At 36.5% G+C, this 16,546-nt stretch overlaps 1 protein-coding gene across 3 annotated transcripts in view; it reads right to left on the reverse strand.

The window, feature by feature from the left end:
• DMD (dystrophin) overlaps positions 1–16,546 on the reverse strand; it is a 2,119,021-nt gene that overhangs the window by 1,380,714 nt on the left and 721,761 nt on the right. For all 3 annotated transcript variants that reach the window (XM_045089435.1, XM_045089434.1, XM_045089436.1), the window contains exons 23-25: positions 14,660–14,875; positions 11,491–11,604; positions 10,317–10,472 (exon numbers count right to left, since the gene is read on the reverse strand). In XM_045089435.1, coding sequence (XP_044945370.1) covers positions 10,317–10,472; positions 11,491–11,604; positions 14,660–14,875 — 486 coding nt within the window. The remainder of the gene's footprint in view (positions 1–10,316; positions 10,473–11,490; positions 11,605–14,659; positions 14,876–16,546) is intronic.

Here is a 16,546-nt window from a genome sequence, read left to right on the forward strand (position 1 = left end):
CCTGAGCCAAAGGCAGAGGCTTAACCCACTGAGCCACCCAGGCACCTGCAAATTTATATTTTGAAATGGTTTCTACAGCTGAGATTCTGTGTGTACTGCCCTACTTGTGACAGTTGTCTGTGTTTATTTTATATCTACCAGCAAAGCCTAGAGTAGAACCACTCTAAGTGGACTTAACCCACTGAGCCACCCAGGCACCCCCTTCTTCAATTTCTTTCATTGAAGTTCTATAGTTTTCATAGTACAGATCTTTCACCACCTTAATCCTTAACTAAACTTAATCCTTAACTCTTTTGTTTTTTGATACTATCATAAAAAGGGTTGTTTTATTTCTTTCTCAGATATTTTGTTGTTATTGTACAGAAATATAACTCATTTCTGCATAGTTCTATACATTGATTTTGTGTACTGCGATTTTTTCCAGGTTTATATTTAAATTCTAGTTAGTTATCATATAATTTAACATTTGTTTCAGGAGTCAAATTTAGTGTTTCATCATTTACACAGAACATTCAGTTTCCATCACATGTGCCCTCCTTAATATCCATCAGGATTGTAGCCCATCCCCTGCCCACCTCCCCTCTAGCACCCTCTCTTTTTTTTCCCCTTCCCCTATGATGATCTGTATGTATGTATGTATGTATATATGTATGTATGTATGTATTTAGACAGCATTCATGCACATGAGTGCAGCAGGGAAGACGGAGAGTAATAGACAGAATCTTAAGCAGGCTCTGTGCTGGGCCTGGAGTCCCATGTGGGGCTCACTCTCACAACCCTAAGATCATGACCTGAGCTGAAATCAAGAGTCGGACGCTAAATGACTGAGCTACTCAGTTGGCCCATTTGTTTTGATTCTTAAAATCCACACAAATGAATTCACGTGGTATTTACTTTTCTGACATGTTTCACTTAGTATAATATACTCCAACTCCATCCACGTCATTACAAATGCCAAGACTTTATTCTTCTGGGTAACCGAAAAATATTTCACTGTATATATGTACCACATCTTCTCTATCTATCCATCAACCGATGGACATCTGGGCTCTTTCCATAATTTGACTACTTCCATACTGCAATTTTATTGAATTTGTTTATTGTTACAACACTTTTTTGGTGGGGTCTTTAGGATTTTCTATGTAGAGGAAACATCATGTGTAAACAATTTTATTTCTTCCTTTCTAATTTGGATGTCTTTATTTCTTTTTCTTTCCTAATTGCTTTCATTAGAATTTCCAGGACTATGTTAAATAGCAGTGCTGAGAGTGGGCACCCTTGTCTAATCTTAGAGGAAAAGTTTTCTGCTTTTCACTACTGAGTGTGATACTGGCTGCAAAGTTGACATATATGGTTTCTACTATGGTCAAGGGCATTCCTCTTATACAGAATTCATTAAGTTTTATCATGAAAGGGTGTCAAACTGGCAGTTTTGTCAAATGCTTTTTCTGCATCTACTGAAATATATTTTTAAAAAGTATTTCATTCTATTAATGCAATGTATACAGTGTGCAGTATATTTTCATATGTCTTCATACCACTAACTAATATCCTTTAATTTCAGCTTGAACTTCTTTCAACATTTCTTCTAAGGTGGATATAGTAATGATGAACTTCTTTAGCATTTGTGTGTCTATAAGAGACTTTATCTCTCCTTCATTTTTGAAAGTCTACTTGGCCAGATAGTATTTTATAGGTTAGCATTTTTTTTTCTTTTCAGCACTTTAAGTATATATCCTCACTCCCTCCTGGCATGTAAAGTTTCCACTGAGAAATCCAGTGAAGACTTTATGAGGTTCTCTTGTAGGCAAAAAGTATGAAAATGAGTATGGGAAACCTCATTAAAACAGTCATGAAGCCCTAAAGGAGGAGCTGTCACCCATGCACTATTCCCTGTGGCCTCATAACCAGCAGGAAGAGGAAGCTCTCTCCCTACCCCCTGAACAATTTGCTAAACAATGCCTGCAGCCAATGAGAAACCACCACACCCTTACCTCCTTTTCCAAACAATCTACCTGAATTTTACCCTGAAACCTAAAAAAAGCTGACCTTGCTTTGGTCTTTTCAGATGTGCCTATGTTTTCCTACAGCTTAATTGTTCCAAGGTGCGTCTCCTCTACTCTTCCCAAATGAGCTTATTTTGCTGATAAAATAAATGACTTTTTCATTTTTGATGTCTCTTGGGAAATATGTTTCTGAATTGATTTTTTTTTTTTTTTGGTGACCTAAAAGCCTCATGAATTCATGGACGGTCAAATCTCTCTCCAGATTTGAGAAGTCTGAAGCCATTATTTCCATAAATAAGCTTTCTGCCCCCTTTACCCCTCTTTTCTCCTTCTGGGACTCTAATAATTCACAAATTACTTCTCTTGATAGTGTTCCATAGGGCACATACTTTTTTTTTTCCCCACTTCTTCTTTTCATTCTCCTCTGACCAGACAACTTTGTAAGTCCTGTCTTCTACTTCACAGATTTTTTTCTTCCAGTTGATCCATTCTATTAAGGCTGTTTATTACGTTTCCCATTTCTTCCACTGTATTCTTCAGCTCTCAGATATCCATTGTGTTTTTTTCTTCATGATTTTTATTTTTTTACACTTCTCATTGTGTTCCTTTATTGGTTTCCTAATGTAATTTAATAGTCTTTGTTTTCCTACAGCTCACTGAATTTTCTTAGAACAACTATTTTCAACAGATGAGTGGCAGATCTCCATGTCCTTAAGGTTGGTTACTGGAAAATTATTATGACCCTTTGGTAGTAGCATGATTCTTGATTCTCCATGCTCCTTGAAGTATGGTAACACTGTCTTTGCATTCACTGTAAAAATCACCTCCTCTAGTCTTTACTACATGCCATCAGAAGAGAAATACCTTCTGTCAACACCACTAGGAATTCTGAGGCTATCTGAGACCCTCTATGAATATGACTGTTCCACAATTCTGGCTCCCTCTTGTGGCAGAATTCTTAAGCTTGCATGGCTTCTCTTTATCCTGCAAAAAAACAGACTAAAGAGGTATTGACAGCCTCCCTTTTCCTTTCCAAGACTGGTGCTAAATGCTTAGGTTTGTGGTCTCTCCAAGGCCTGAAGATTAAGGCCAAACTTCTGTGCATGCTCATTAGATTCCTACAAAAGCATGTCCTGGCCACCATCCACAGTATGCACTGGAAGCCAGCCACAGTTTTGGGATGTATGTGGGGGTGTCATACAGGACACTGGTAGTGCTGTGGGAAATTGGGGAGATCACTGGGCAGAGTGACCTCAGCAGCTGATGGGCAAAGCTTGTGAAGGGCTCAGTGATATTACTATGACCTGTACACTTTTAATAGAATCCCCAGACCTGGTGGCTGTTCTTCCAGCTGCTCATTAGCCCTCAGTAATGTAGCTCACAACTCAGTACTATGGATTGAGGAGAGAGAAATGTGACTTTTTGGCAATGTCCTGCATAGCTAGGGAAGCTGGGTACTCACTCACATGGTCTCACTTTTCCATGTGGGAGAAATCATGATTCTAACAAGGGTTCTCTTGACATGGAGCTATGCAGCCTTAGGGGGAGGAGTGATACAAGTAAAGCCAAACTTTTCCTTTTACCCCCTCCAATGCATCCATTCTTGGATTTTTTTGTTGTTGTTCCAATAGTACATTGCATCTTCTCCAATAGACTCCTGGACTTCCACTAAGGCTCTCTTTTCCATGAATGATTGTCTAAGTCATTGTTCTGCATGGGCTACCAGACCATGGCTGAAGGGGGCTGGAACTGGTTAATGGACTACTGCAGGGAATACAGGCAGGACTGAGGTCTGTATGAATATTACTTCATTCATAGGTGAGCGAGACTCCTCCCAAGTACCTTGGTATATGGTGCTAGATTGCATAGTTCCCACAAAGGCAAAAGGAGATGAGAAGACGTGACTCAAGGGTTTTGCCTTGGATAAATGGAAACATGGAGTTGTCACTTGTTGTTCTAGGAAGTCAAAGTAGCAGATTGAAGAGTATGTAAGGAATTTGGGGTACATGCTAGATTTAGTTTGTCTATTCATCAATATGGAGGTATTGAGTAGGGAGCTGGATATGCAGATCTAGAATTCAGGAAAAAGGCCCAGATTATAATAAATTTGTTGAAGCAACAACTTATAGATAATATTTAAAGCCATAAAGCTGAATGAGTTTACCTAAGGAGTAAGTGGTGATAAGGAAGAAAAGCCCAAAGACGGAGCCCTGGAATTATTTCAAGTTTAGAGGTCAAGGCAAAGGAATCACCAAAGGTATTAAGAGCGGTCATGGAAATTCAAGGCAGACTAAGAGAGAACCAACAGAAAGTGATGACACAGAAGCCAATCAAACAAATATAAAGACTAAACAATGGATTTGATAATCTGAATTTACTGGTGACCATGACAAAAACTGTTTCAGTGTAGTGATGAGGATCAAAGCTTGATCCTCTTTCAAGAAAGAATTGGATGAGTGGTATGCAAAGAGTTTCTATAAAGGGGAATGGATATGGAGAGGTGAGGTGGAGGAAATGTGAGGCAAAGGGGGTATTTTTTTAAATTTTATTTTTAAGTAATCTCTACACACAATGTGGGGTTTGAACTTAGAATCCCATGAGCAAGACTCATATGTTCCCCCAACTGAGCCAGCCTGGCACTCCAAATGGCTATCTTTTCTAATGGCAGGAGATATTAATGGCAGCATAATTCTCTACCGATGGAAATGATTCAGTAGAAGAAAGAAATATATTTTTGACATAGGAGGAAGGAAGATATTCAATAGGTGGCATAATGTCTGTGTGCTGAAAAAAGAGGATGGTATCCAACATACAAGTGAAAAGGCTGGCCTTATGGTTGCCTGGGTGGCTCAATCAGTGAAGCATCTGCCTTCGACTCAGGTCATCATCCCAGAGTTTTGGGACAGTCCCGGATCAGGCTCTCTGCTCAGTGGCGAATCTGTTTCTCCTTCTACCCCTCCTCCCTGCTCATGATCTCTCTCTCTCTCTCTCTCAGATAAATAAATTAAACCTTTATTTTTTTTTTAAGTGTACATGCTGGCCTTAGACAGAAGCACAGACAGGTCACTCATATTAACAATGTGAAAATAGAGTCCCTGAACCCACATGCAGGTTTGTGGGAGAGTGTGCAAGTACTCTTCTGAATGTTTCTTTTTTTTTTTTTCAGTGAAATGTGAAGCAAGTAAAAAAGAAGGAGGAGGAAGTGGAGGAGGAGGAGAAATAGGAAGCTTGTAAATTGCCATAGAGCAAGGAGGGAAGAAGAACTGGTAGATATCTGAAGCATCTGTAAAAAACATTCCTCAGAGGAGTGGGGCTATGAATGCATTGGAAAAATGTAACAAGATTACTAGTCAGCACCAAGGGGCTACTTGAGGCTTGCATTCATGATTTCCAAGTGATCCTACTCAGCACGATATGTGTTTTCCTTCAGCCATATTTACTCTTCCCAGTGCAGGCACAGTATCATCAGGAAAGTGAAACTGACCTAGGTAGGGTGCTGTCACATGGATGTTTTACACAAAGACAGGAGAGGGCAAAGGAGTTGAGAGAAAACACAAGGGGTGTTCTTGATGATGGATTACAGATAACCAGCATATAGCACACGGTCTCTCTTGAGTAAGAAAGGACAAAGAGAAGAGCAAGTGCTTCTCTAATCAGAAGTTGGTAAAATTACTGAGTTACGCATTCCACTAAGATGGAAGAATTTTGAGGCTGGAGTCCTATGGGAATGAGTTGGAAAGGAAGGTACTGATTACTGCAGAGTGGAGTACCTGAGTTTGATACTATGGGGAAGTGCTTGGTAATGACAACGTCAACATTAAGAGGCTGGGAATGGGCAGCCGAAGAGAAAATCACTGGAAGAGCTATCGAAGACCTGAGGGCTTAGGAATTGGAAGCATCATCTGAGAAGATTCGTAAATCTCCAAGAATTATGACAGGAATGACAGTAGTCCAGCTATTAAAATATTTAAGAAATAATAAAAAGGGACCCAGGGATATGTGGATGATTACACCTAAAAGCCATATTGAGTGAAAAAAAGACAGATTTGCAAATTATCAGAATGGCATCCTTCTAATTTCTCAATCCAGTGTCTCTTAGTAACTATTTATTATAAATTTATAGTTACTATTAATTAAAATATATAATTATGTACTATTTACTTAGAAATGACACATACTTTATAATTTTATACATGCAAGTTTATGTCTATTTCATGTCCATTTATTTTATTTACCAAGCTTGTACATAGTGGTTACTCTGTGCTAGGTACTAGCCTACACACTTTACAAAAATTAACTCATTTGGGGCACCTTGGTGACTCAATCTCTTGAGCGTCTGCCTCCTGATTTTGGCTCAGGTCATGATCTCAGCGTTGTGGGATAGAGTCCCCACATCAGGCTCTGTGCTCAGCAGGGCATCTGCTAGAGGATTCCCTCTCCCTCCCCCTCTGCCTCTGGCCCTCTCCACTCTTTCTCCCTTATTCTCTCTCTCAAATAATTAACCCATTTGATCACAAAATTCTTTTAAAGTAGGTGTTAATATCATCACATTATAAAGACTGGGAAACTGAAGCACAGCGAGAATAAGCAACTTTTTCAGGTTCACACAAGTAGTTTTTGGTGGGGGTAAGATCTAAACCGAGGAAATATAGTTCCAGAGCCCCGGTCTAACACACTGTTTTGCCTCTCTACCCATAAGAAATCCTTCTCCATCTATAAGAATTTCAAATTTTATTAGTCATGCATTTCAGGGAAGTGGGTGGACAATATTTTCATTGTGAGATAGGAGTTTTCTTATATAAATGATATCTTTATTTTGCATAAATAGTTTATATGCCCAGTTCAAGTATCCCACTTGAATTCCAGATACATTTCTGATTGTCTACTTATCCAATATAAACATGACCAAAATGGAAGTATTTTGTTCAGTTTTGTTCCTTCCTTACCCCCAGTCTTTCTTTCATTAGGTAAAGGCACTATTGCCAACACTGTCACTTTAGACAGGAAACTGAATACACTTTGATTCCTCCTCTCAGCCTCCCAACTTGAGGCAAACTCTCTTTACCAACAAATATGTCATTTCTCATAGGAACTGATCAAATGAAGAAAGTAATGTGTCATGTTAGAAAAGGAATAATGGTCAAAGGTGGGCATGAATGTAGGGGCCCTGATAAAAAAAAATATATATATATAACAAGAACTTGCTTAATTGTCAAAAATAAGAAAAAAAAAAGACTACATTACATAAACAAATGTCTGGCATACTGAGTGAAGTAAGCTTGCTGGAGACAGACCCTGAAGGACAGAGTTTCAACAAACTTTGTGTCCCACAAGCATTTTGGTCCAGTCTGCCCAAAATAACATATCCCTTCCACATGTTAATTACTGTATAATGGGAAAATAACAGACAACTAAAAATAAACAGTAACGAGAGAGCAACAAGTATTGAAATCATCTCCATCTCTATGGAAGAACTTGGAAAAATACTGGAAGAGGTTTGGACAGTGAACCTAACATCATGTCACAAGAGGATTATGTATTTCAAATTCCTTTATGTCTCCGGACCTCCACTAATGCCCTCCCTGTTCTTTGGCAGTATTACTTCCTACCTGGACAACAGCAACATTCACTGCTTCCACTTGTGCCCCTTTAAGCTATTCATCATACGACGGAGTATAGAACAAAGTTTTCAACACTTATTTTAGATGATGCCACTTCTCTATCAAAAAGCCCAATAGCTTCCCAGTGCACTTGACATGCATACTAAATCTTCACTGTGACTTAGGAGACAGTTCATGACTTCTTTCCCACCAGCCTTCTCCTGGTTCATGCTGGTCCACTTAGAGGCTTCCCTTATGCATGAGGGAAGCCTCTAAGTGGCTCATGTATGCTCACTCTTCTTCTCTCCGACCTTGGTCATTTCACCCACTTCATTCTGTTTCCAGATTTTCCCTTGTCGCCTAGGGTCCAGGCTCTTTGCACTTATCAGGCATCAACTTTAATTCCACCTCTTCAGAAAACACTTTCTGGAAGACCCAATAAAAAGCAGCTTCCCTGCTCCTTTAGTCTCATTCGGGGCATTCTTATTGCTTCTTTCAGAGCATTTATCAACATTAGAATTGGGCATCTGTGTGATATTATGTTAACTCACTTACTTTCCATCTTCTGTACTAAACTATACCCTCCATGATGATAGATATTTATTATGTTTATTTCCTTCCAACTTACATCTGTTATGAAATGTTTAAAAATACAAACTGAAGTAAATATTCTAATAAGTAATGAAGAAATAGTAAAAATGTCTAAATAAATTATGTATTTGCATACATATGATTAGTTTCCTTAATAACTATATAACACAATAATGTAAAGATATACATAATTAGGAAACTCCTTCCCTCCCTCCCTTTCTCCTTTTGAGTATGGTTCACTAATTTGTGAGTTATTTTAATAATGATTATCCTTTATTTAAGAAATAACTAAAATCTTGATTTTTTTTATTTGACTACAAAACTTTCAGAATTTAAAATGTCAACCATCTTATACCTACAAAATTAAATCATGGGATCTCAAAGTATCCCTAAGTGTATCAGGCATTTGGGCAATTTTGTCTCTAATTTATGTTTTTTTCCAGACTCTTTCATCTAAAAACAAATGAGTTAATTTTAGCCCAAGAAAGAACATCACACCCCATTTTGTATGTAGCCATTTCTGTAATGCATAGATTGATTATTTCTTTCTGGTTTCCTCTGAAGCCCTGAATTGGGCCCAACACCCAAGCTTGGCTGCATTGCTTGGGAAGACTGTATTGCCTTACTTGTCTTCTTGAATGCATGACACTTGCTTAAAGAAGCATAGGTCTTTTGGCAGTAGTGTCAGAGCATTGCACAGTGTGATATTCCAAGGAGACCCACAGAGATGTCAAGCATTTTAGAATGGGTTGAAACCATGGATGGGATCTAAAGAGTTTTTGTTACACAGCTGGCAGTTTTACAACACTTCCCTTAAGTGACAAGTCTGTGGTATATTTTATAGTATAAAGAAGGTCTTAACCAAGGACATTTCAAGACCAGAGATACTTTAAAAATTATACTTCTCCAACATGTAAAAACTTTGAGGTCTCAGTAGTATTGTTGACTTTATACATCTTTTTTTCTGTTGTTTTCTCTCTTGCTCGAAATTGGTGTTGTTCTTTCTATTCATCCATTAGAAACATTGAACAAACAAATACCTTTTATATGGGCCTTCCAGGAAAATATAAATGGTATAATCTATTATCTAAGTAATATTTTTTTCCGTGAACATTCCTTCTAGAACTGGCTTACTCCAGAGAAGACTGCATGCTAGCTGACCCAGGGCTATCTTGTCTGTGACTTAATAGAACTGTTGGGCATTTGCCAGTAACAGTATTAGCTGGGTGACTTGCCTTGCCTTCTCCTTTTTAAAATTCTTCCCTTTTTCAAATTTAGTGTTTGCCTTGTGGCGTGATTTCTTTTCAACTTTTCAACTTTGAAAGGTTACTTAGAAATAACCAAAGACTGACTGCCTGTAATACACATAAGATGAAACCTCTCATTAACTTTAAAAAGCTACTAGTGTATTGAACAATAATCACTGCTTCAGGTCAAAATTTCATCTTTTGAATAAGAAGTATTATATATATGGTACTTGCATATATAATATTTACTTTTCCATAATGTAATCTTGAAATTAAAAATCAATGTCTATAGAACATTCTGCTGTATAAAAATAAGGACCTCGGATGTGATCGTAGAGTCATTTTGTGTTTTATTTCCCCTACTGAGATTTTAACTATTTCCAATCTTAATTCATTTACTGAAATAAATATAATGAAGAAGCCAAGCTTGCCTATCTTAATAATCAGAAGTGAAAATTATCATATTTGTACATACACATAGATGAGTCATTCATTTTATCCCTGCACGAAGTCTACAAGGTTAAAATATGTTCTGCTAATCCAATTACTATTATAAAGTTATGCACTGGAGAAAACATTCAATGAAAATCATGCCTGAAAACAGGACTCAAGACCTTACCGTTCAGCCTGTTCATTCTTCAAGAAGGTCATCTTAGGATTCCAGTAAGATGAAGAAATACTATTTAAAACTGCTACCCTAATAGTGTTTTTTTTTTTAATAGTAGACAAAGGCTAGTTTGAACTCACTAGACTTTAAAGCATCAACATACTCAGAGATTAAACTTTCAAAAAGGGCAGTAGTCAAGGGATACATTAAAAAAATCTAACTTAATTAAGTAGAGACAAGGCACAGTGAAAGAAGCTGTTCGTACCTGGCGACACACATAATCCCACTGAGTGTTAAGTTCTCGGAGTTCTGTCTCAAGGCTGCTGGCAAACTCCGGCTCTGCCTCAGTCTTCAGCATTTGTGCACCTTCATTGACACTGTTGAGACTGGGCTGAATCGTCTGAATGTCATTGACTAAAAGCTAAGGAAATAATTCCACGTAAGCTAAAGCAAATGTTGCTATAACATACTAGAAATGCCACATAGATGGGAAACATATAATCCATATAATCAGGAATCAGGACATTACCCATGAATTCAAGCCTTTCTTTCTTAAAAGAATGTAAAGAATTTAAACTCTGATACACACCCACCTATAGATATAGACGTATCTATCTCTCAGCCTTGCCAACACTGTTCAGTGGTTTTCCTGGTGTGAGTCAAGTAGGGAATTATCTATATTCTACTTAGATCAGACACAAAAAGAAAGAAATTTAATATTCCTTGTTAGAAAAATGTGTGAAAATGATGGGCTTTATACATTACTATTTTTGAAATTATTTTGGTTTTCAGATGCAAGATATTGCAGCAATTGTTTATAGCATGATGGGTGTGAAGGTTATTTGTAAGCTGGGTTTGTTTTCTTTTTTCTTAGCTTGTATTTGCAAAGAAGATTCTTTAAAGAGCTAGATTATTTTCTTTCTGCTGCATGACAATGGTATATTGAATATTATTTCAAAAATCCATATTGTGTAATATCATGTCCAGTGCAATATGCCTGGGCAGAGCAACACAGTATGACTAATAATCTGCAATAAGAAATAACAAATAGCTCAAAGGCTTCTTTGCCTTTAGGTTAAACCATATTTTATAGTAAAATAATCTTCTGAGTATTGAGTAAAAGATAATGATATTCTGTTCCTCATTTATTTAACCTGGTTTCTCAACATTGGAACAACTATCATTTTAGACCGGCTGCTTTTTCTTGTGAGAGGCTCTTCGGTCTCTCTATGATAGAATATGTACAGAGCACTCCTGGCCTCTATCCACTACATACTAGTAGCATCAACCCCATTCCAGTTTGTGATAAAAATGTCTCTAGAGGTTGCTAAATGTCCCTCAGGGGAACAAAATAACTCTGGTTAAGGACCACTGATAAAATCAAATCATAACTTCCATATAAAAGTCTTCATATGATAAGGGTCATATAAAAATCTTACCCTGCACTGTTTCAGCTGTCTTTTTAGAATTTCTGGATCCCCAAGGGCAGGCCATTCCTCCTTCAGGAAAACATCAACTTCAGCCATCCATTTCTTCAGAGTTTTTATGTGATTCTGGAATCAGAGACCCATTTTAAGCCATACTGGGGTGCTGATTTCTCTTAACACAATTCATCACAGTGATATTTATGAACACAAGCCCAGAAATAATTCCTGTGTTTGAAGGATGTCTCTAAGTAGCTCTTCAGGAAAAGAATATTTTTACTAAGACTGCATTTTTATGGTCTACAGTATGAGCACTGGTGTATGAAATCTGCTATTGTTAAAAATAAAAAATTACTACCAAATGTGGTTTTATGATGTTACTCTTGAGAACATTAAATCATATCCCCCTCTAGAGAAATTTTAAGTTACAAAACAACTCATGATAATACTAACAATGTGCCCTTACAGTACATAAAACAAACTATGAACAATAAACTCAATGTAATGGTGTCTTTATAGCCTCCCCTAAACCTGAACTTCCACAGTTGACAGTTTAAATAGTCCCTCCAGTTGGGAACTTCTCAGAACACAAGATTTTGTCATCTTCGAAGAGAAAACCTCTGATTTTAATTTCCTATTTGCCTGACCAGGTTGAAGTAATGATCAGGGAAAAAATGTCAACTTTTATCATTTATAAATAGCCAAGTACCTCCCATTATTCTTTCACATATTGCTTCCCCTCACTCCCTGACTGCTTTTTTTTTTTTTGCTACTTTTCAAATGTGTGATTTTCGAGCTCCTTTATTTCCATACAATTCAACTCTGCTGCCCAGATGTGCTATTTCCTCCCTTCTTAATTAAATCTCTGTTGAAAATGTGTGCTTCCCAGAAAGCTACCCATTCAATTTGATTAATACTAATGCTTTTTAAAAGCATTTGACTAAATCTAAGAACTTCAGATTTCAACATCATCATCTTGCTCATATCTCTTGAGTCTGGTTTCATATTTCTAAGATCTAGTTCAGATCTTATTATTGGCTCCTTGATTACCGCATTAGCTCTTTTTGCTGTCTGTCTCAATCTTTCCCTACTCTAATCCATTCTCCACATAGGTGTCAGTATTTTTCTTCACTCTGCCTTCTTCTTATCACAGTGATGCTTTGAAAACACAAATATTATCATCTCTCCCTCTTTAAAATAGCAGTAACAGTTCCAAATTCTTATTTTTTTAAATTTTTATTTATTTATTTATGTGTCAGAGAGAGAGAGAGAGAGAGAGAGAGAGTGCACAAGCAGGCAAGAGTGGCAGGCATAGGTGGAGAGAAAAGCAGTCTCCCTGCCAAGCAAGGAGCCCGATGCGGGACTCAATCCAGGACTCTGGGATCATGAACTGAGCTGAAGGCAGGGGCTTAACCAACTGAGACACCTGGGAGTCCCCGAAATTCTAATTTTTAATTCCATCACCACTAGGTTGTAATTCATATTCTAAAGCATGGTATCTGGGATCATTATCTACTCCTAGATCATTTTTCTAATCACATACATTATTAATCTCTAAACATATATTTGTCTCTCCAAGACTGAACCCCTTCTGGCTAAGTGAATATATGGCTTCATTGTGTGAGGTAACTTCTTTTCCTCTTTATCAGCTGACTGAATTCTACTTGTTCAAGGTGTAGCCCAGATAACCCATGTTCCAAGAACATTGCATAGCCCCTTTGCCCAGCTGATGTTGGATTTCTATTCTTTCTCTTGTAGTAATGTTTACCATACTCATTAATTTACTTCCTGTGTTGGCTGAATAATGACCTCGCTAAGATGTGCATGCCCTCATTCTTGCAACCTGGGAATATCGTCCCTTACCTGGCAAAAAAAAAAAAAAAATACTCTGAAGATGAGATTAAATATTTTGAAATGGAGACGTTATTCTGGGTTATCTAGCCAGGCACAATGTAATTACAAGGGTCCTTATTAAGAGGGGGTCAAGAGTGTGACATATAGAAAGAGAGGCCCTGAGATGCTGTGCTGCTGACCTAAATAAAGAAGATGCAGATATCAGGGGACAAATACCATTTTCCAGAAGCTAACAAGGACAAGGCAACAGATTCTCTGCTAAAGACTCCAGAAAAGGCATAGCCCTATCCACTCCTTGATTTTAGTCCACTGTAGCTGATTTTGGACTTCTGACCTCCAGAACTGTAAGATAATAAATTGGTGCCATGTTAAGCTACTAAATTTGCAGTAATTCATGACAGCAGCAGTAGGGAACTAACACAGCTATTCCCTTCTCTAGAATGTGAAATCCTTGTTGGCAAAGACCATGTATTTATACCCTCTTTAACCACTTGTACTGGAAAAAATGGGTTTGCACATATGTGTGTGTGCACATATGTTTATATGCAGAGATATGTTCATATACATGTTGTACTTTGCGGATTGTTTCAGGACATGTTCTTTTGGTTTCTAAAAGGTAAAAACAAACAACAGCTAATAGCTGCACTGGGGCGTCAACCAGAAGTATCTCATTCATAACGCTTTTCATTATGCTATGATGCTGTCAAAGCATTAATATTCTTCACAATAATTCACCCCATAAGAGAGGTATTACCTATCTCAGTAAATATTTTAGGCTTTAGACTAGAATGTAATTGTTCGTTTACCATTTCCAGCTTGGGTGATTAGGAGCACAGTGGCACTATTCAAACGAATTAAGTCAGTAGGAGCTGGTCTCCGGAAGGTAATGAGGTCAAATTTATAAAAACAATTATAGGCAAAATATGCAGATAAAATGATCTGACTATATTCCATGACAGATAACTTTTTATCTATTCATAAGCTAAGTGATATCTATATTTTAAAGAGCAGCCAGGCTAAAGGAGAGACTCGTTTTGAAAAATATTAAGCTAAAAATATATTTAAGTCCCATTAGTTCTTCTGGCAAAAAAAAAAAAATAATAATAATTCTCAAGGAAATCTAGAGAGGGGAAATCTTAACTACTGTTTTCTTAAAAGAAATAAGCAAGATACACTCATTTGAGAAAAAATGGGTGTCTTTTGATCTCACCACTCATTTTGAAGAACTATAGAGGATAAATTTCTATTTGCCTTTAAATTTTAGAACACATCATTAGGGGAGAAACAAGCCAGGAAAACAAATGAATACAAGAGTTCAAGCTTGGATTACCTGAATTTTTCGAAGTTTAGCCATTTGCTCCTCTAGCTTCTGGCAATGTTCAACCAGCTGGGAAGACAGCTTCTTCCAGCGGCCCTCAATCTCTTCAAATTCTGATTGATACTTCCGGCTAATATCAGACAGCGGTGCTTTCTTTGACATCTCTTTCACAGTGGTGCTGAGATAGTTTAGGCCACTTTGTTGCTCTTGCAGAGAGCGTTGTAAAGCCTCAAATTTAAAAAAAAGAAAGCACATGTATACTAATTGATGAAAAATAACAAGTTTCATTGCACAGTTTCACTTAAATGTATTTACACTGAAAGCGATGTGATTCAAACATCTAAAAATATAGATGATGTTCTATCAGTTACAGAATGATTAGGAGTAACTTAAATTCTACTGTTTACCCTAAGAGTAATTGCACAGAAATGTTTTATTTAAAAATCTATGCCTCTTTTTAGGAACAATGTCAAAAATAACCCTAACTATATCTAAATGAACCAGAGTGCTAGCACACCTAATTTTATTGCATCATGTCTGGATATTAATATCTGTATTTATAAGATAGTTAGCGAGTTAATTCAATTACACCAAGACTTTAGTAAGACAACTTCTAACACTCTCTAGGTAAAAACATAACTAAATCATAGAGATAGATGGGATAACAAAACTGAGTAAGTTATCAGACAGATGGCCTACAAATGCCAATTAACTAAAGTTTCACATTTTTTACAAGACTTTTTTTTTAGTGTTACAATGAAATTCTAGGATAATTTTAGGGAGAATTTCTAAAGTTGTTTTTACATTTATCCTGTGTAACCTATGCAATAGCTTATAACGGGATATCTATCTTTAGGGTATTTCTATGTGCTAATTATTACTTTCTAGTTAAAAAGTAATAAAGGATCAAGATAAAACATGGAAAAGTTACCCATTTATATATGATTTTACATAAACTTTGTGTTTCTCTAACTATTGAACATATGAATATATTATATACACACATACACAATCATTCCTTCTTTTATAATGTGATCTATATTCCCCAAATATGCCAAATGCATACCTTTTATAGTTGTAGAATGTGCCTACTTTGTGGTATTTTAATTTTTTTTACTTTGCTATAATTTTACTTCATTAAATTTGATTTATTATTTAGACAATATCTAGCATACATATAACTACATTTTTAGCTAGGTCTTTTATTTTTGTGTCTTTTCCCACGTCATTAAGTATTTTTCAAAAACATAAATTTTTTTTTTTTTTTTTTTTTTTTTTTTAATTTTTTTATTTTTATAAACATATATTTTTATCCCCAGGGGTACAGGTCTGTGAATCACCAGGTTTACACACTTCACAGCACTCACCAAATCACATACCCTCCCCAATGTCCATAATCCCACCCCCTTCTCCCAAACCCCCTCCCCCCGGTCTTAATCTCACAAAAACATAAATTTTAATGGCGTCTCTGGTTCATTTAACCATTTCCCATTATTAACTCCACAAATTAACTTCTAATTTTCCAACTCTATAAATTATGTTTATAATCTCCCCATCTATCTATCTCCATCTATTTTTCTATTTTTTCATGTATTCTGATTATTGCTTAAGATATAGACTTCATGAAAATAGTATTCACATGGATATCACAATTAATTATTTTGTATGTTATCAGGAAGTATTGAAAAGTTTTCTCAGTAAAACTGTAATTCAATTTATATTCCCACCAGAAAGTGAGAAGGAAGTTCATTGCTGCCAGACTTGCACTTATTATATCTTTTCGTTTGCAACTTAGATGTGAAAAATGGTATTCCATGTTATATATTTGTATTTCATCCTTTATAATTTGAATTATAAATTTTCATAGGTTTAATGGTTGTTTACGCCTCTCATTGTAAA

Source organism: Mustela putorius, unplaced genomic scaffold (genome assembly GCF_011764305.1).
Source record: "Mustela putorius furo isolate JIRA1106 unplaced genomic scaffold, ASM1176430v1.1 tig00003836_pilon_pilon_pilon, whole genome shotgun sequence".
In the NCBI taxonomy this organism is placed as follows: Eukaryota; Metazoa; Chordata; class Mammalia; order Carnivora; family Mustelidae; genus Mustela; species Mustela putorius.